General features: G+C 41.1%; 1 protein-coding gene across 1 annotated transcript in view; it reads left to right on the forward strand.

Moving 5' to 3' along the window:
• The first annotated feature begins 61 nt into the window (after positions 1-61).
• coro7 (coronin 7) overlaps positions 62-21,804 on the forward strand; it is a 107,972-nt gene continuing 86,229 nt past the window's right edge. Inside the window, exons 1-7 of the mRNA XM_085157911.1 lie at positions 62-322; positions 1,892-1,988; positions 3,060-3,140; positions 3,310-3,380; positions 4,401-4,587; positions 5,661-5,737; positions 10,191-10,241. Of these exons, the coding sequence (XP_085014037.1) occupies positions 263-322; positions 1,892-1,988; positions 3,060-3,140; positions 3,310-3,380; positions 4,401-4,587; positions 5,661-5,737; positions 10,191-10,241 (624 nt within the window). The 5' untranslated portion in view covers positions 62-262. The remainder of the gene's footprint in view (positions 323-1,891; positions 1,989-3,059; positions 3,141-3,309; positions 3,381-4,400; positions 4,588-5,660; positions 5,738-10,190; positions 10,242-21,804) is intronic.

The following is a 21,804-nucleotide window of genomic DNA, read 5'->3' on the forward strand; positions in this document are numbered from 1 at the left end:
TGACTTTCCTCTGTATATCGAACATAACAAGTGACAAACGAAAGAGGATGCACGCCTTTTGCAACACGGCGTAGCGCGTGAAGACAGCAACACATCCAGAAACAAATCTCCCACCCTATCGGACAACTCCGTGGAGCAAAGCGAGCGAACACTTAAGCGGCAAGGCTGAACTGTCAGCTGTAGAAGGAACCCTCCTTTGCCGAGTACCAGCCACCTCGACACAGACACCCGGAAGGCACGAAAGTCAGTTTAAGAGGGCAGCATGAATCGCTTTAAGACCTCCAAATTCAAAAACACCACTCCGAAAATTGCCAAGAAAGATGTGAGTAGCTTGCGAGCGACAGAATAGGTGCAGATTTGCTAGCTAGCGTTAGCGTTGGTAATTAGCTCTGGTGTGCTCTTTTGTGGGGAACGCCTGCGTGTTTGCAAGGGATGTTGAACTTCCTGCATCTGGAAATCTGCACAGTATTCAGAGCAGGAGATGCAAGTGTTCTGTGGGCTCTTAGTGAAGACTGAAATCATTGTGGTTGCACACTGCTGTCAGCCGTGAAAGGATGCTGTGGTGATGCACATCACCATACTTGTGTTAAAATAGCTTATTAGCTCTTTGCTGCAGTATTACATGGTTTTGATTGCTCCGATTTTCAGCCAATGGGAAAAAATATAAAATTTCCCCACTGGGAAAGGAAAATAATAATAATAATAATATAACTACCATATAACTACCACAGTTGCCTCTTTTTCAGTGATAGTAGTCCTGCAGATTGCAATTGTTGACATGTCTGGACTGGACTGCAGTGTCTTGCATACAAATCTGGATCAATTTTTTCTCAACTTTAAACGCCTAAAGCTCTGCTTTGTGAGGTGTATATCATAATGTAATCCCCAGCTTTTTTTCTTCTTTTTTTTTAAAGCAGAGGCAATCCTTGGCATGCACAGAAACAGTGGTATCTCTCCAAATCTGTGCTTGGGGTTTAAGACAGCAGGTGGTGCTTTGCTCTTGTGAATGTTAAACTAGCCCTTTGCACCGGAGAGCAGATTTAATGGGAAGTCATGTGTCTGTGTGCTGACATTTTATACTCAGTGCAGGGGTGAAATGTTGGTCAGGAGGCGATGCAGGCTTATGTGGATAGAATGAGAAAAGAAAGCAATTTTATGTCAAAGCTACTTCAAATCATTGGCCTGCAGAGGAATTTAAAAAAGGTAGTGAAAGAAAGTGACCAGTGAACATAAAGTTGTCTTTCAGATGATATAACTAGAAGTTTTATAGACTCAGTTATTGTAATAATCAGCATTATATGTGGTTTAGATGGAGGAATTTAAGTTAAGTCGTATGTTGGGATTTTGTTTGGGATTGAAACGGCCTCTATTGTGATGTATTTGCATTTGTTGTCTACCTCGCTTTTGACACAAACATGTCTAGTCTTGTTGCGATAAATGCAAAGAGTGCTTTGAAATGAATGAACAGAGCAGCAATACATCTCTTCTGCAAGGCTGTTGGAGCTGTCAAAGTGCCCTTTAGCGGCTGAATGACCATCAGGATTGCTCTTAGTTTCCTGAATAGCAGCACAGCAGTACTTACTGGAGCATGTTGTACAGACACACTTTCCTCTAGCTGCTCTTGCCTTGTTAATGTTATGAAAGAGTTTTAAGAGTTCTCTGCTGTGCAAAGCAGGGAGGACTTCCACTTCCTTCCCACTCATGCGTGTATGTGTGTGTGCTCTCTGTCAGATCCTTCCTGTTTATTGCAGTGTTTGGTTTCTTTTTCTTTTTTTTTATGGTTGTGACAGTGTGTGGCTTAATATTATGAAACTAAGAGGAGGTGGTTGTTTGTGGTCTTTTTTGCATTGACTTATGCTTGTGCATTATTAAACCCATGCGTTTCCACTAGGAGTGGATCAACAATGTCCGTGCTGGCTCCTTTGCCTCCCAGGGCAACCACATCAAAGCAAGTTCCAAGCTGGTGGCTTTCAATACTGAGCAGGCTGGTAAGACTATAAAGGTTTGGCAGAACAGTAACATTCCCTTATACTGTGCTGTGAAAAGGTATTTGCCCCCTTCCTGATGTCTTAGTTTTTTTTTTTGCATGTTTGTCATACTTACATGTTTCTGATCATAAAAAAAGAAGTATATCTGAGTAAATACAAAACACATTTTTTTTAAAATGATGATTTCTTCATATCATCTCCCTAGCCCTGTCTGAGAAAGTAATTGAAAAAAGTAATTGCCTGCAAACTGAATCTAACTGTTTGTGCCACCCTTGGCAGCAAGAACTGCAATCAAGTGTTTGCAATAACTGGTGATGAGTATTTTATATCACTGTGGAGGAATTTTGGCTGATTCTTTTTGTTTTATTCAGCCACATTGGAGGGTGTTTGACCATAAATTAGCCATTTAAGGTCTTGCCAAAGGATATCAATCAGGTTCAAGACTGGGTTCCTCCAAACCTTTCATTTAGTTTTTTGAGGCGTTCAGAGGTGGACCTGCTGGTGTGCTTTGCATCATCATTTTTTGGGTGTGAGCTGATCACCAAATGCGGATGAGTTGTCGATGCACTCTCGAAGTAATTTTGATGTGCCGGCCAATCCTGGGAAGGTTCACCACTGTTCTGAGTTTTCTTCATTTGTGGATAATGGCTCTCATTGTGGTTCACTGACGTGTCAACGCCTTAGATATGGCTTTGTAAGGTTTTCCAACCTGGGTTGATTACTGAAACTGAACAAAGCTTTTCAAAAAATGTGGTTAATTACAGTTAAATCATGATTTAACAAGGGTGGGGTGTTACTTTTCAAATAGGGCCAGATAGGTTTGGATCGATTTTTTTTTTTCACTTCTTAAATAAAATCATCACGTTAAAAATACATTTGAATTTACTCAGGCTTATCTTTGTCAGATAGAAGTACCCACTTTTTACAGTATGAGTCATGTTTATACTGCTGTTACCCAAGTTCAGAATATCAAGATAACATAACCTAAAAATCAAACACAGTTAGAAGAAACATTTTGAATTTTTGAAAGGATAATTCCTGACATTTCCTGTCTACTGTACGTGTCCACAGGTGGAGGCATGCTGGGCCTGTCTTCAGTCCAACCAGGCTCAGACGGCCAGCGGGCTGTCACCCAGATTTCCTGCCATTCTGGTAGTTTTTTTTTTTTTTTAAATCCTTTTGATTGCCTCTTAAACTCTTTAAAAACAGAAATCACATGAGAAATCTACATGATGTTTCTCAGAAGTGAAAGTAGACACATGACCTGGTTCTAATATCTTATGCTAATGTCTATTAATTAATTTTCCTTCTCTCCTGTCAGATCTTGTGACTGACATGGACTTCTCTCCTTTTGATGAGAGTCTCCTGGCAACGTGCTCAGTAGATGAAACGGTGAGCTGTTCAGTGTCCTACTTCTTTCTGACATTGTTCGTTCTTCGTTCAAATATACTCATAAGCCAACGTTCCATCGTCTCAGGCTTTGTTATTCCTGCCAGGACTTTGAATTGTTTTTCCTATTTAAACGTTTTGAAGACTCATTTCTCTCAGCCACAGGTGCCCCAGCTTACTGGAATGTGCTGAGCGGGGTCCTGCGTCTTCATACTCAGCAGCTCGGTTTACCTCACAGACCCGTAAAGATATGCAACTTTTGCCGCACACACGAACCAAAGTGATCTGCAATGCCCCGCATCTGCAAAACACTTTCTCTCCTCTTATCTTTTGCCAGCACGTCATATTGTTTCACCAGCTTGGTTGTGCTGAGCAGGGAAAATGTCTGGGAAACATGATCTCAATTGTGTGTTTTTCCTGACTTAACTAGACTTTATATAAACTCTTTTGAATACATTTTCATGTAATCTGATATTGATGTTAGAAACATAACATGAGCCCAGACCCCAAATTATTCAACATTTAGAGAAATACATCATTTGACGGCCTGGTTGATGTTACACTTTGATATTTTAATTACATGCTGTTTTGATCTTCTTCACACAGTTTGTTCCCTTTGTGAGGCAAGACAACCACAGCTCTGCAGTCTTATGGTTGCTTAGCCTAGCCATGACCGGTTGGTGAGGGGAGGGAGAGAGGACAAAAACACACTGTAGAAAAGAGCCACACAATAATAATACTTAATGATTAAATGCAGAGTCATGTATAAACACATTTAGTGAGTGAGTGAAGAAGAAACCCTCAGTGCATTATGGGAATCCTCCCAGCAGCTTAGGCCTATTGTAGTGTAACTAAGGGAGGATTCAGAATCACCTGATCTAGCCCTATTGTTTGTTTTGCTAAGAGGAGGGAGAGGGGGAGAAAAGGGAAGAAGGTTTGGTTTTTCCCTGAAATGGATACAGAGGTGGCAGGAACAGGGAGAAAGAGCCATTATCTTTATTTTTAGTCCTTTCGTGTGCGCAGGTGAAGCTGTGGCGTTTGTGTGATCTGGCGCAGGAGCAGTCCAGCAGTCCAGAGCTGACCCTGCGGCCAGGTCAGGGCAGGCTCGAGCTGGTGCTCTTCCACCCCACCTCTTCTGGCTTGCTGGCTGTTGGCGCCACTAAGTCTGCTCAGATTTGGGACACCAACTGCCAGGAAGCACCGCTAGCAGGTAACTACAACCAGCAGCTGAGCACAGTTTAATTTTTTTATTTGAAACAAATCTCAAAATCTTTGTTCGTACATCATGTGCCGTGCTGTTTTTCACATTTAACATTTCAGTCTGTGTCAGTTAGTTGTCAGTAAATGTGCCGCATTTTGTTTCTGTGTGTAACAAAAGTTTATATATGGAGTGGAGTGAAGTGCTTGCCCTTTTTTTGTGTTGGAGACTCTCTCACTGACACTGCCTACGTTTTACAGCCCTGTGGCTCTGTCTAAGTGCTGGAGCAGCAGAGGTAATGTTTTGGTTTGCAATCCTGGCCCCAGTCTCCTTGGACTGGCCTCAGGATACAATCACTATCCTCTGGCCTCACCCCCCCCCCCCCCCCCCAAAAAAAAAAAAAAAAAAAAACCCCAACCCCAACCCACACACATACTGTGTCCCTCCTTCTCCACCCCCCATGACAGCTGGCCTGGCTGCTGCTGCTCACTGCTGATCCAACCTGCCACCGTGTCTTTCATCGCCCTCATTTGTAGTTTTCTTTCCATGTGTGGTCAAGGAGCAAGATCTGAATGAGAAAATGTGCATCTAAGTGAGCGTGTGTTTGGGTTCTTGTGTTTATTTGTTTGTTTTTTCACTCTTCACTTTTACTTTGTGTGTCACTGTCTTAACAAGAGCACCCTTCATTTTGTGGTGTGTGTCATGGTGAAATAATTCACACAAGCTATGCTGTGATCACTTATGGCACTTCAGCTTACACGTGCCATGCTTTGAATTTCTTACATATGCCTACACTGGTGAAAGGTGTAAACCACTCATACTTTTATTGTTGTGTTTTCTGAACACTGTGTGCTTGATTTATGGCCTCATCTCTTCCCTGCATTTTCATGAAGTGACCTCTTTACATTGATGTGTGTGTTTTGTTTTGTTTTTTGTCTTGTCTGTGTTTGTGCTGTCAATCTGTCCTCGCTTCCCTCTTTTTTTTCCAAACCATTTTAACTTTCTTTGTCATTGTTTTGTCACTGTCTAACATTAACATTATTTCCAGTTTCTACCACTTTAAAAGATCCATTGCGTGTTTGCAGTTCTAGAGCAGCACGGTGACCAGGTGCAGAGTCTCGGCTGGAAACTCGATGGATCTCTTTTGGCGTCCTCCTGCAAGGTGAGGACAGCTCAACCTGAACAGGATGTTAAGTCTTAGTCAAAATTAAGCCAAAATGCAGAAGCACTGTGTAAAAAAACTAAGGAAACCCCACGATTCAGCAGCTTGTAGAACCAGCTGTAGCAGCAATAACTTGAAGTACTTGTTTTTCTTTATCAGTCCCTCACATCATTGTGGAGGAATTTGGCCCACTCAGTTTATTGAGGTTTTATGGGCATTCGCTTATGCACAGCTCTCTTAAGGTAACACCATAGTATTTCAGTCGGGCTGGGGTCTAGACTTTGACTAGGCCATTGTAGCACCTTGGGTCTTTCACCTCGGATCATTGTCCTGTTGCATGATAGAAATTTGGTCAAGCTTCAGCTGTCAGACAGATGGGCTCACATTTGAGTAAGAATACTTTGGTTTACAGAGGAGTCCATGGTTTACTCAATAACTGCAAAATGTCCAGGCCCTGTCACTTCTACACTAGCCCAAAGCATCACCTCTCCACCACTGTGCTTAAAAGTTGGTATCACATGTTTGTGCTGAAATGCCGTGTATGCTCTTTTTGGAGAGGAAAGACATTCTCCCGGCAACCCTCCCAATCCCTTTTACTGAACTTTACCATTTAGCACGCTAACTGAGGCCTGTACAGTCTAAGATAGAGGTCTTGGGTTTTTGCTGTTTGTCTGAACATTAAAGTCAGTTCACCCCAAGGCCAGTACAGTCTGAATTTACTGGGGCTTTCACTCCTGGTCAAATTGGCACCAATCATAAATGTTTTCCACTTGTGAATACTTTTGTTCACTGAACTGACTTCAGATTGTTTGGAAATGACTCTATAACCAGATTAATGAGCAGCAAAAACAGCTTCTCTAAGTTCAGAGAAATTGATGTCCTCTTTGTACTGATCGAGCAAAAGTTCTGCTTTTATGGAGGTGCTCACACTTGCTGATGATCAATTAATCAAGTATTAGCAGCACGTGGCTGCTACTTACTCTCTTAATTTTTATGGAATCAGTAAAGATGTTTTTAGTTTTTCACATACTGCTTCTGCATTTTTACTTTGTTAAATATGTAATGGTGTCACATTAAAATTATATATCGTGTGATGTAATTCATCTGAGGTTGTATTTACTAAATATTAAGACCCTTTTAGGGACAGATTATTTTCATTAAATCCTAATGCATTAAATCATAGACGTACTTTCTTTTTACTGTGACTGTACGTTACAGTGAATTAAAGTGAATGCTGTAACCCTCTAATATATGGATGGAGAGTTGATTGCTCTAGTTGCAGTTGTAGTTTGTGACCACTAGATGCAGTCAGTGTCTCACACTGAGTGCAGCAAGCCCCACATTGAACATTGCTGCACTTTATCTGTTTATATGAGTTTATTTCAGAAAACTGTTAACACGGGTCAAACTTATAAAAAAGGGTGGGGGTCACATTACACATTAGAAAAAGATAGAGGAAACTGTTGAGCAGGTCTTTAGAGGGGAAAAAGGGATAAATTTAGAAAGCCAATTTTATAGCAAAAGATGTAATTTACCGTTTATTAATGTTTTTGGCATCATTATTAAGATATTAAAACAGAGGGCCTGTGGAGATTTTCTTCATCAGACTGGAAACTTCAGTCTCTTGGCAATAAAGGCTCTAATAATGGAAACAAGCTGCGTGCAAAGGATAAATATATCAAGGCCTTTGTTTTGTCTTGCCCCCACCTGATCCCTGAGCCCCAAACCCAATAAGAAGAATTAGAATCTGATGAACAGTGCTTGTTTGACATCTCCACTGGGTATGTGGTTTATAGGAAAAGCATGAAATAAACTAAATTAATTGCTCAAGAAAGGAAGTCTGGAAAACTGTGTCTTTATGGCCAAAGGGTTTTCTGTTTGGGTGTTAATAATTTAGGCAAAGAAAGAGGAAGAAAGGATGTGGTTTAAATCTGTTTAGGAATATAAGTTTATAAGTTTAGAGGGAATTATTTGATGAGTATATTTTGAATATAGAAAGAGCCCAGGGATCATTTTTTCAATATTATTCTGTTGTACACTGTTTTAACTGTCACATTATTCACTAGAGTAAACTTTACTAAAAGATCAAATTAAGTGATTGATATGAAAATTTGACAAATACTTAATGAGCTTACTTGAGCTTGAGACCAAATAAACTTTGACACAGAAATATACCACATGCATGTAATTAACAGGTAACATTGTTGGCCCAGGCTCCCTTTGTTTGTCTTTGCTCTGACAAGTAACAAATTATTCCAACAGTCATGGATTATGTCCAAATGATGACATTAAGTTGACAGGATAATAGCCTTCACCGGAGCTAACAAGCCTATCTGTCCAAAGTGAGACTTAGACGGAAAGAACCAGGCACCTCAGAAACAAGTGTGCAGAGGTGTGGCGGTGGGGTGGGGTGCAAGATCAGAGGCTGTGAGGCCTCTGAGATTCTTGCCCCATTGGGATCTGGTGTCATTTAACCAAAAGGCCCCTTTCAGTCTCCCCAATCTAGCTTATTAAAGCAAATAGGGCCTGCCAACATGTGGGTCCAATCTCTCCAGCCCTCCTGTAGGGTAAACACTGTGCACAGGGCTGGGTTGGGGGAAGATGAAGGGGAGACCACCACCCTGAGGAGCAAGAATCATGACAGGCCTCATTTGAACCTAGAGAGATGTGTATTTATGACACACTGTGGAGAAAGGCAGCATTCAGTGCAATGAAACCCAAAGGTAGTGTGAGCAGGGATGGAGGTAGGCCTTTGTTTATCTGAATGATGGACGGGCCTGGGTGGTATGCTGTCTGGAAGTGAGGTGTCTGTGGGTTTATGCCCCATGGTTCACCTTGAATTTTGAATTTTATCTGTGCTCTGTGGGAAACAGAGCACAGAATCACTGGTTAAAAGGTTGTGTAATCCCAAACTGCCAGTCACAGTTACACTACACTAGTAACCATGGGAAACAACAAGCTGGCAGGACAGTGTGTTTGATGAGTGAAGTTGGAGTGAGAGAGCAGCCCTGGCCGAAGATTCCCAGCATCTGTGTGTGTGTTTGCACACATGTGAAAGTTGTGTGCAACACACAAGTGGCGAAAACTCATTAACAGCAGCTTGAGAATGAGGCTCCATCACTTTGATTAAACAGCAGCTGTCTCAGCACACACACACACAAACACACTCATAAACACACACAAGGCTATCTAGCCACTTTGCATTTATGAGTTTAGGTAAAGTTTATATGTGTTGTTGTTGTCATAGGCTTAACAAGGTGTGTTTGTTTATTTGAGTGTGTGTGTTCGCGTTTGCTTGCTGGAGAACATCTGTATGTGAGAAACCTCTCATTTGTGTATTTGCACAAGTTGGTGTCCTCTTCCATATCTTATGTGAGAGAGTCGGCATGTATGTGTTTGGTTAGTCTAAGGTTTGCATTGAAGGTTTCAGCATTCACAACATAATTCAGATAAATCATGGACATAATTGTTAGGGGCAGCACCAGCTTACTATCGCCCAAAATAAGCTCCACAAATAAATCTTTACCACTTAGAGATAGTTTAGAGCTCATAGATTGGTTTTAGACAAAATCTGGCATTTTGGCAGCAGGTGGGCTGTGGCCCGTGTGGGTGTGTTTGTGTGTATGTCTGCCTTCTGAGTCTTTGGCTTAGCCCCAGGTCACAGAGTCCTGAAGACACAGCTTTGGGCCATCATACTCGTGGGTGGGCTTCACTCACACATGAGTGGAGAGGCAGAGAAAGAAGCAGAACATTAGTTATTACCCTTGTTTACTACTCAAGTTAAAAAAAATCGCAAAAATGTAGCTCTTTATTTATATTCTGTTATATTCTGTTGCACAGAGCTCATCTTTATGTGAGTTTAACTGCATCACAGTTAGCATAGTATATCTTTAAAACTGCCCATGGTTTTGCCTTTAGAGTATTGCCTGCTGTCAGCTCCTCACGTTAGGCCGTTGCGGTGATCACGGTCGTGCTGCAGACACACATGTCCCAGTCACAGTTTGATCCCATTAGGCCCCATTTCCTTCCAATCACATAGGAGCCACTGTGATTGGCTGCTTTGATTGATGCCTAATGCATGTTTGGGCTGGCCGGGGTCACGGCACGGGAGGCCACGGCGAGGTCACTGGGTTGCATTTGCTAACAATGAATCAGTGAGATCACGCTGATGAATAAGGGCACTTTGGAGAGCTTGTGTTGTTCTTTCTTAATTTTACTGAGATATATAGACTTTTTAAAAAAAAAAAAAAACTTAAAAAAACCCTTTCCATTGAGCTTTTTTCCACAGAAGGAAAAAAGATTAAATTACAACACAGACATTATTTTTTTTGTTTTTAAAAAGACCCAGTTTAAATTGGCCCTCTTAATATTTGTGTCATGTATCAAAAATAATAAAAATTTCTAATATTGCTAATTTACTTACTAAGTCTCTCTTTCTTTAATGCTTGGCTAGGATAAGATGATCCGCGTGTTTGATCCCCGAGCCCAGCTGGCACCTGTTCAGGTAAGTCTCCAGTAAAAAGTCATCACAATGCTGCCAAAGGAACAACTGCAGCTGCTCTCTGGGCATTGTAACACTTGTAACTGTGGTCCACTTCTTGCTTTTTTTGTGGCGTGGGATTTTGTTTACAGTGTAGAAGAAATAGAAAATCATCTCTCTTCAAAGTACCTATTGGTAGAATAACCACCCTGTTCATTGTCACTGTGCTCTACTGCCATTTACTGTAATATAAGTCCCTTTACTTTCCCGCACTCCATCTAGTGACAAACATGTTAACAGTAACCAAGAATGCTCACCGCCGGCCACTCACAGTAATTTATCTACTACTGATTTATGGAAGTGCTGCACACGATGTCATCGCTGCTCTTTAATTCCCACGGGTACCCATCCCAGCCCCTCCTTTTTTTCCCCTTTCTCCTCCACTGGCGATCAGCTTTGAGACAATTTTACCCAGCAGCAATGAGGAAGTGGAGTGGTAGGGCATTTGTGTGCTAAGGGGATGAGGAAGAAAAGATGAAGTGGGGGAGGCATGAGTGAGTGTTGCGAGAGGCAGCTCAGTATAGTGCAAATAATCTCACACATTTCCACAGTGGACCTCCCAGGCTGATTTAATTACAGGGGTAGTATTGTGCCTGATGGTCTCTTGTTCAGATTTGTAAATATGAAGAACCTTGCAAAAACACAACATGAAGCAGCAGCTTTAATATATTATATCACAGAAATACCTGGAAGGCACAGCAGGCTGTATGGAAGTGAAGCATATTTGTGGGTTCATGCACCTGCGAACATGTGAAGACATTTGTATCTACTCACACTGCACAGTATGTACTCGCCCATGTGTTCTTTATTTGTTTTGAATCTTTCGAGACCTTTATGTAAGGGTTACAGTTTCAGAGGTATGTCTCTGAAGTCAGTGAGGCAGCAAAGGAAAGGAAAGGGTATGCAGATGATTTTATTTGTGCCACACTTCTTACTGCCTATAATGGAATGAATGGGTGTCTGTTTTCTGAGGTAACATGAGCTGGCTTCTCTCCAGTCTTTGAACCCAGTTGTTTACATCAGGTGTCTCAGTGTTGATGTCATTTTAGCACACTGCTGTTCTGCAGCCTGTTGGAATTTTCTGCACAGGAGGGTTTTCTCCCCAGAAATCCAATGCAGACTTGAAGAAGATGTTTCCAGCGGTGCTATAAATTGCCTGAAAATATGATATTCCAGACAACTTCGTGCAGCCAAAGGGTGTCATTAGCTTAGATTAAATCAGTGCTGGGTAGTCTGTCTGTCTCAAACAGTGTCTCCAGTAGGAGCCAGTGGTTCCTAGTGGCGGGGATATGCTGCACTAGGACATTTTAGGAATGGGGAGAACTAAATATGTGAAAAGGCAAGGTCTTTAGGTCAGTTTAAAAAATTATTTCCTAAACGAGTACTGCACAGATTTTGCACTTCACATCTACTCTTCCCAGTTCTGCTGCATCTGAATAATCCTGGAGATTCCATAATTTTTTATCCACATACATTTTTTTGATTGAGTCTTAGCTCATTTGGTCGATGACCAAATGTATAAGGCCTGGAATCAAAATAATTTAAAAAGCAGCTTATGGCAAGAAAAACTTAAAAAAACAGGCAGAGCATTTGCTAAGACTAGAAACGACTGAGTATTATATGGCTAGAAAAAGGTTAAAATCAAATCAAATCAAAATTTATTTATATAGCACATATTAAAACAACAGTGTTGACCATAGTGCTTCACAGTCAGTAAAAGCATGAGACAGTTAAAACAAACAATAAAAGAGGACAACAAACAATAGGTAACAACACAACAAGCTAGACCAGCCAACTAGACAGAATCAAAAGCCAAAGTAAAAAAATACGTTTTAAGACGTGATTTAAAAGACTGGATAGACTCGACAGTACGAATATGAACAGGGAGGTTATTCCAGAGTCTAGGTGCCACGGATGCAAATTGTCAAATTGGATGTTAAATTATGTCACATTCTCCCTGTGCCACATCTTCCATATTACTTCCTTTATTACAAGAGATAACAAATGCATTGTCAACACTTTTCTATCTAAGCAGTGCAGCTATTGTCAGAGATCTTTATTAATGCAGTAAGCAACCACAGTAGGAGACAGACTGAAGGTTTACTCTTGTTTTTATGCTTGCTTAACTCTCTTTTCTTCTTTTTTATTTTCTGTATAAGATATATAAGAAGCTAATGATAGACTCCTTTTAGACTCTTTTTATCCCTCCCTCTCCCAGCTGGTCTGCAACAAAATTGTCAATTCAAAAATGGTTTGTGGCTTTAAAAAAAGTTTTCTTAGACGGCTTGCCGCAAGGACACTCAGAGACCATTGAGCCAAGTCTACTAGCCTCTCCACCCTCTTTGTTTCTCTCTTTGCTTTCTCTGATTAATGTGTGTCTTTGCCTCGCAGACTACTAATATGTGCAGATATGTGATTCAGCAAACTGAGCTTCTCTGTAGTCAGCACATTAATTCACCACCTCAAACCAAGGAGAGCTGGGATCCAGATCAAAGTTATGAGAGGGTTTGCTCTTGCCTTTTTGGTTTTGCATTCTCTCCCTTTCTTCTTTTGCTTCTATAACAGAAAACCAGAAGGTCCTGCTTTGAAAAGCTTTGGTCTGGGCCCTCTGAAGAGTGGGCAGAACCTCACCCATACAGCTTTCAGATGTGTTTCTCTGTCAAAAGAATGGGAGAGCCACTGCCACTCCTATTAGCACCAGATCTGCTGAAGGGTGTGGGTGCTGAATCCTTAACACACTGAAACATGATGAGTGCAGTAATTCTGACGCAGAGAAGAGTGGGAGCCACAAAGCAGTTCGACACCATAAAACATAACATAGCACAACATTTCACATTGCATGAGTGGTTTCGATGAGATTCCACAAAATAGTTTGTTTGTTTCTGACATGAAGGCATTTTCAAGCACTTTCTCCACTTTGCATTTTCAATGGTTTGTTGTTGTAGATGTGATGCGATGGCAGGGAACGGCCATTGTGGCCACAAAGTAAACAGAGAGGGGCAGAGAAATGGCCAAACTATGCGAATTTGTAACCTCACTGGGAGGTCTGTTTTCCTTCCTGCTTGAGCGCCAGTCAGTTGTCTTCATCAGGAGACGCCGCAACTCTTCTCTGAAAAGACTTCTGGGGGAAGGATATTGTAAGAAAGCTGGGGAGCATTAGGGTAAAGCACAAGTTTCTCCAATTTTCAATCCGAATTTCCCCGGAGTAAACAAAGTGAAATGTATACATCTAAAAGAAATGTTTTTCTTTTGCCCGAATTTGGAAGGAAGCCGACGTATCATTTGCAACACTCATCTGTGCAGTGCTGATCCAATGAGTGATTGTACTGGCTATTCTCCTCCTCCCTTAAGGACTGCAAAAGAAATGTTGTATTTTCCAGGTATTTTTAGGTAGTTAACAGTCACTGGATATATCACAGGAATGAGAAACAACTCAAGGTAAATGCAGGCTTATTGATCGGTTCCTCAAAAAGCAGGTGCGCTCATGTAGATGTAATAATGAGGAGTTATTTGTTATAATTGTGGCTCTTGCGAAAGCAAGAACAAGGCTAAAGAGAAATATTAAAAAATTAGAAGAGCAGGAGTGCCATGCAGCTCACCTGCTAAAACCATTTGCGTTATGTCATCACCCAGCTCTCTCTCTCTACTTTCCTGTCATCTGTATTCATTCAATAATGGAGAAGTATGCTGAAAACATCAACATGCCCATTACTTAAATACAATCACTTGCAATGTGATTATGGTCGCTAGATAAATGACATGCAGTGTAAAAGCCCCCATCACACTGTGCTAGACGTGGGTCTGCGACTACCAAGGTGGCTACTGGTTACTAGGGATGAATTTGTATTCCCCAACCAGTTAGTGTGTGGTTGCTAGAGGTTCATGCCTGTCACTGGGTGAAACCGGTTGCAAAGAGGTTTACGGTTCAGCTGAATTCCACTTTGCATTATACTTTTAAGAACTCATTTGAAAGAGCAGGTCATCTAATGGTCAGACGCTTGGTGGATTAATTCCTGACTTTTCATATCAAAGAATCAGTAGATACTGAACCCAGAGTTGATCCTCGATGCATCCATCACAGTGTGTCTTTTAGAAAAAGATCTAAGGCATAGAGAGAAGCACTGTATGAATATATGTGTGTGACTGGGTGAGTGAGACTTGAGTACGAATTGCTTTGAGTGCTCAACTTGAGTAGAAATGTGCCACTTAAGTATAAGTCTATTTACCATTTTCAGAATTTCACTACTACTTACCAAAGCAGTTGGCGAATGTTTGCAGACAAGGCATGTCTTGTGTACAAACTGTACGTTACCATGGCGATCTGATGCTATGCAAACCAATGGCAACATGGCTTTCTGTACAGCACTGTATACCTTTTTGCAATAAATTTAATCTTGCAGCTACAGGCAACCTTCAGCAACTCACCATCTGGTCAGCGAATACACAGTTTTCCCTAGCAACCTGTCGTTGCCAGAGGGGCATAGACTGCTGTTTAGGCCACTAGGTGTGAGTGGGGCTTTAGGAAGCAATTTTACAGCAGCTACCAGCCACCTCCAGCTGCAACTTGCCAACCAGTCAATACATAAACACTTTGCTAGGAAGTAGTTGACTGGGACTTCACACGCAAACAATAAGAAAAATAGGAATTAAGAATCCTAAGCAGCAGACAAGCAAAAGTTAGATGAGATAGTTTAAGAGATGGGTTGCAAAGATGGTTTAATTCAATTCAATTCAATTCAATTTTATTTATATAGCGCCAAATCACAACAAAAGTCGCCTCAAGGCGCTTCATAGATACGTTTACATTACATTTAGGAAACAGCTTCTATTGTTTTAGGGGATGCATTCTTTCAAATTAAGTATTTTGTGGAGATCATTCCAGCAAATACAGTATTAGGAACTGCAACACAGTTTTTATTGTGCACCCGATTGGATTTTGCGAGGCACTCCTCATCCTCCACAGCATCCAGAACCATGAGCTGGGACACAGCTGGTGCCTTGGTTCCTCCAAAGGCAGCCTAGTTGAGTGGGACTTGCTCATCCCTGTGGCCAGCACTGAATTGGGTTCTTCCTTAGCCAGGTGGAGTAAATATAGGCCCTAATTACAGCCCTGCTCCTGCTGTATTTATGGGAAATAAGACTGCACAGGGTAATTAAGGTCTTGGACAGAAAGAGCAGTGTATATACTGCATCTGTAATCAGTGCAAGTGTGTATGTATGTGCACAAGCGACAGTTGTTAGGTAGTTGGCGCACGGAAGACGGGTTCAATTTCAGATTAAATTTTTTTGTTTTTCCCCTGAACATCTTTTTTTTTTTTTTTCCCAAGTAAAGGGGCTTTTTGATAAACTTTTAGATATCCTTCAACATATGTTTGGGTTTAAGAGTTACAAATAGATTTTTAAATAGTACATCAACCACCAACTAATGTCATCTGAAGAAAATTATATGATTTAAAGCAAAAATCTGTTAACCACACATTCACTGGGCATATAACATATCCTAGTTAAGCCGTCTCGTTTGTGCCGTAAAGCCTTTAAAATGGTAATATATATCAAAATCAATTGAATCTTTGGATTTCTCTCCAGAATTAAATGACACACAGCATGAGCATAGCAAAGTGGTGAATCATCAAGTACCAAACAAACAGGTTTTTAAAAAAAAAAAATCTCTTTGCTATTCTTGGTTCTACCCTCCCTGCCATAACATCCCAATACTGGCCTCCTGTTTACAGATGAGTTTCTTTCACATCTCTTTGTTGCTGGGCGTCCACCCTGTTTTCCTGTACTGAGCTACTCAGTACAAGACTCCTCAAACTCGGCACTCAGGGCACACTGACCTGATCCTAATGGGCCACGTGTCTTTGTGGGCATCTCTGTCTCCCCTCCACTCTCTTGTCTTTTGATCTATCCCCAATGGCTGTGTATTTGCTGAGTGTGTGGTTCTGTATTTGACTTTGTGCCTGTGTGTATACCATGTGTCTTTTAAATTACAGTGCTGAAAATACCCCTCATAGTTTTGGGCCAGTGCTGGCCGTAGAGCTGTCGATCTGTGGTCGCTGGAAGAGGAGGGAGACAGGAAAAGGGAATAGTTTGCTGGACTTGGGGGCCACATTACTCTTTTTCAGCTCGAGCTTCTGCTGCTTGGGGTGAAATTAGAGAGGACCATGGGCTGCCGTGGGTTTGGACTTGAGGAGGGAACACTGGGCAGGGCCAAGGAAAAGCAAAGTGGTTTCAGTGCTATAGCATCTTTTATATCCCGCTATAAATTACACGGAATGAACTCTGTGTTAGCCGTTCTTGTATTTATAATTACAGGCATAATAAACTACACTTGGATGTCTGTCTTATCTGCGTTTCTTTGAATTCTTATAATTGTGAAAAAATAAGAGCGCATATGTGTGTGTGTATTTGGAAAATGTGCGATCACTCTCAGATTACTCATTACTGGCTGAATAAACTACAGGCAAACATGATGAGCTTAGATTGTGTGTGGACTCTGGCAGGCAGCACAAAGAAGCTCTTTGACTGCTGCACAATAGTTTAGTTTGTATCACTGATGTCGACCCAGAGGGACAGCCATGAAGGAGAAACACTCAGAGACATGATGTGAAATGGATGGACTTAATTTTGGTGTTTGTGCCTCTGCACTTGGTTTATTTGATGCTTCATTTCTTGTGCAACTCCGTGCATAAGAAAGAGCGGTTGAGGTGAAATTAACTCACTCTAGTACATTTTATTCCCATAGATTTAATCTTTGTGATATGTGGATTTTGGATCAACCGTTATTATGGAAGGATTGCAACAATCAGCTGATATCAAATTATGAAATCTGTGTTGTCATAGTTCATTAGTGTGAACACATGCAGAAAGAGTGCAGTGTAGTGACTTGATGCAAAATGTGCAGTCAGCATTTCATATGTTCGTCCATCCATTGATTCATTTTCTTAAGAAAATATCCAGTTCAGGGTCGTGGGGAGCTGGAGCCTGTTATTGATCAAGACGCTGGGTGAATCCTGGACAGATCGCTAGTCTATTACATACTAACACTATGTTCAATTTAGAATCTAAATGAACCTAACATGCATGTCTTTGGACTGCGGGAGGAAGCAGTCGTACCTGGGGAGTACCCACACAGGCACAGGGACAACATGCAAACTCCAACACAAAGTGGGCCCCAGCTGGCTTTCTTACTGTAAGGTGACAGTCCTAAGCACCACTGTGTTACTTCTTTTCTATGTATTGGCTTTAATTTTCCAAATTGAATTTAAGAAGACAATTGCACTTCCAAGTTCATTTAGTTTTTGTTGTATGCTTTTGATAAGAGAGGCGGCTGGTGCTCAGGTCATCTACTAACTGGAAAGTTGGTGGTTTGATTGCTTTGATCCCTCCAGTCTGAATGCTAAATATCCTTGGGCAAGATGTTTTCCTCTGATACATCTGTCGAAATGTTAGGTAGAAGAAAGTGCTTGTATGAGTGGGTGTGAATGATTGAATGAGGCATGTTGTATAAAGCGCTATGAGGTAGAGAAGAAAATCTCTATATAAAAACCAGTTCATTTACCATAAGAACACTTGGCCTTTCAAAGTTGAGTTTCATAGTCATGTTTGACCTTGGAAGCAGGAGCCGACATGATTATAAAGGAAATCCTATGTTTACTGTTAAATAACTATGATATTACTTGTATTAGAGGCTGGAGAGGAGTTAGTAGAAACATGATCGAATAAATGTATGTGAGTGAGTGGGAGACAGGTGACAAGATTAGAAGTTAGTATATCGGAATATTCAGGTTGAGTATTGTGGAGACAGAAAGAGGCAAGGTTGAGATGTGTTGGACATGTGCAGAGAAGCGATAGTGCATATACTGGAGAAAGGATGTTGAACACAGGAGATTCATGGATTTAGTGAAGGGGGACATGCAGAGGAGTGATAGAGGAGGATACTCGGGACGAGGTAAGATGAAGACAGGTGACTTGTTGAGTAGCCAAAAGAAGAGAAGGAGGATCCCTGACAAAAAATATTTTTTTATTAACAATATTTGCCGATATACAACTATGTGATCTTATAAACTTTTAATCTGCCTCAAAATATAATAGAAATAATGACTTTGATTGAAGCAATTTCCTCAAGTCCCCGGCTGTGGAGGCTTAATTTAAAGCCAAACCTTCCTAATATTCAATGGAGTATTAAAATATGCATCTAGTCAATACAAAGTCTCATAGTTTCATAACTGTTCAGTATTCTAACAACAAGTTATTTCTGATTGCAGAAGATCCGTGCTTGCCAGAGAATGAAGTTTCACTTCCCGCAGAATGAAGCTTGTTTAGAGTTCGGAGAATGTCTAATACTAACACCACAGGGATATGGAGGCAACGTTGTGAAATGTGAAATATAATGTCTTTAAAGAACCGGAACTTATTCCAAGAATATGTCACAGGCTTACTCAAAGCTGAGCTCCGAATTCCAGCTACACAAACAGCATAATTTAACTTTAAACTGGGCCAAAAATGCTTCTGTGTTTTAAAAAGTATTTGTCTATATACCCAGTATATCTGAACATGGCTGGAACTGGGCAATTTGTGGAGGGAAAAAAATGTTGATTTAAGGGACAGGCTTTCATGTGCTGTTAAACAGCTTTTTAGTGCTAAATGTTTTCAACATCAATTTCTCATCCTGAATATAAACGTGCCATATCAGAAATATTCTTGTTTACCTTCCCACAGCATCTTCAAAACATCCTCTTTTTCAGTAGGTGTGCAGCAGACAGCGGTTGAACAAATATTCACATTTTACATGTAATGCCAGTGAAGACTGTTATACGTACATTAGTTTTATTGTCTTTATCGCAACACATCTTCACTGTTTATATAAGTTATGCTACAGATTCAAGACTCTATACAGTCGTTATATGTTACAATCTGCCAAAGTCAAGCTGCCTGTTAGTAGGCTGATCCAACCTTTGACCTTCTAGGGGTTGTCGTATTTCGTCGCTGGTGCACACATAATTCCACGTGATGTTACTGTCCTACTCCTGTGGTTTGTCTTTATGTGAATACTCACCGTCCTCCCCAATCAGTATCATGCACAGTATTTTGTGCTTGTATCATTTCTCCATCAGACCCTGCTGGGTTCAGGACCTTGTAATGGCCAGTGGTTAACTCAGCCCAGATGTTGTGCCCCCCCCCCCCCCCCTGTTTTCCTCTTTCTTTCCTTTTCTCTCTCAATCTCTGCTCCCTGTGTTACTGGCTGCCGCCCCGCTGCCAGTCTTAGTTACTTTCAGGGAAACTGAGGAGACTCTTTCCTAATGAGGAGTTTTTCTATCCAGGACAGCTCAGCTAAACAGTGGCAGAAAATGTGGCTGTTCTATTAGCAGAATTGGATGGAAAACGTCTCAGTTATGATTACTTTACCAGTGCTTAGTTTGTGACCTACAGTCTCTTCTCTACGCGCATTGACTCTTTGTAAGCTACGTGATGTCTCAAAGCATGAGGGGTTGGGGGCAGTAGTGGGGCCAAAGGTTTGAGGGGGTGTTAGCTCCATTAACAATCCAGATTTGTGTTTGTGGGTGTGTTTTTCAGAGGACAGGGGGTAAAAGAGTGGATGCCAGCTGGCAGCACCGAAGCCCTTTGCTCACATGTGTGTGTTGTTTGTGGAGCGGAGGCCCCATTAGTGTGCTGGCTGCTCTGAGACTCCCATTTTCCAAGTAATGAAGACTCTGTGCACACATGTGGGTTACACCTGGAGCCAAAAATAGTTGATGATTAGCTCTTTTTTTTTTCTTGTCTTTTTTTCCCCCTGCCGCATCCTGAGATAATGGATCCACCACCATGGGAATTGGCTTCTTTTTTAGCTTGTCTGTCATTTTTTCTCTGAATCTGCGTTTTCTTTGATTTAAGGGCAGGCTAAGAAGAAAGAGTTGGAAAACAGGGATCAGTTCACATGGGAATCGGTCGATTCATCATTATTTTTAAATGGGATAGAAAAATATAATGAACCGACATCAGCGCCGTTTCAGGATCTCATAAGCTCCAATTTTACTTCACCTCAGTTTGCCCTCATTATCTCTGCTTTAGTTTTCAGCATGACCTTAATTGCCTATTTTGCTGTTTTACTTATATGATGCATTTAAAAAGTACAGATTTTTTTTTTCTGTGTTCTGTTTAAAATTGGAAAAAGCATGCTGCTCCTGGAGGAATTACAGGAGAAGGGTTAGGTCTGCTTTGGAGGTAGAGCAGCAGAATGTGATGTGAATGAGCAGGTGTGTGATGCTGCATGTGAATTGACCTGAGGATTAGTTATTATTTGGGTTGCACTTTCCTTGTGTGGAGTGGGTTCTCTTTGGACCTCCTTCAGGCTCCACAAGGAGTGCATGGAAGATGTATTGCTGTATGCATTCAGTGACATCTACAATAGAAAGCACCACATCTGGAGAGCTTGTGAAATGCCAAACAGCATAAGCAGAAGCTGACCTGTCAGATTGTGATGAGACTTGCATCCATATGCTGTGCAGTAGACCTCCACTGTAGAAGGAGAGAGCAGGGACTGAAAGACATCTGAGGCCAGCCTCAGAGTGCCCTCAGGAAATAAAGAACAGCGTGGGCTCTGTCCAAAACTAGGCTTGTTGATCTTAGTTTGACGAAATGGTGGCAATATTTCACATAAAAAATACAGCCTGTATTTTCTCTCTATGATATCTTTAATCACACCTGTGGCTAACTGAAAGCTCGAGCAGTGTTGATGCAAGATTTGCTTTACTAAAAGTCCCACAGGAAAAAAAGTATATGTGTATGCATCTTGTTCTTTTTACACTACAAAAATCTTTTTTACTCAGTTGTAGCTCTGTTGTCGCACAGTGGAAAGCACTTGAATGCATTTCATTAGCTATGTAATCCCTACAATGTGATTTACATGATAAACAGTAATGTAACTAAAATTATTTCAACAATTTCCCATGTTATATTGAATATACAAAGCTCCTTTAAGACATAGATATATAATGTTCTGCAATAAGGAATGTCAAACTCATTATATTGTGAAAAAGATAAACAGTTTATGCAGCAATTATGTCATTATTGTATAATTGCAGATAATTGGCAAAATAACAGTATAGATCAAGCTGAATAATAGTGTTGTTTTACTAAAATGTATCATACCATACCAATAAATCACTGGTGGAATCCAAATGGGAAAATGTAAGTGTTATACATCATTTGCAGCAGCTTTAAAACCACCTTTGTAATAATGTATACAGGAGCTCTTAAAACAGGCTCAACTTAATCACTGGCAGCAGGTCTTTTGGGTTTTTTGAGCGGTAGGGTGGGGTCTCTGTGGATCAGTCTTGACCTGCATGGCACATCCCCTCATATGCTTCAGTGGATGGGGGATATGGGTTGTTTGGAGACTGTGATTGTCTCTTTGATGTGTTCCTTCAGTTGCTCCAAAGCAGTTTTTGTGGTGCAGCAGGGCACATGTTCCTGCTGGGCAAGGCTACAGCCACTGGGGATCATCATTGCCATGAAGGGGCAGCTG

The sequence above is a fragment of the Neolamprologus multifasciatus genome, chromosome 4, assembly GCF_963576455.1.
Source record: "Neolamprologus multifasciatus chromosome 4, fNeoMul1.2, whole genome shotgun sequence".
Taxonomy (NCBI): Eukaryota; Metazoa; Chordata; class Actinopteri; order Cichliformes; family Cichlidae; genus Neolamprologus; species Neolamprologus multifasciatus.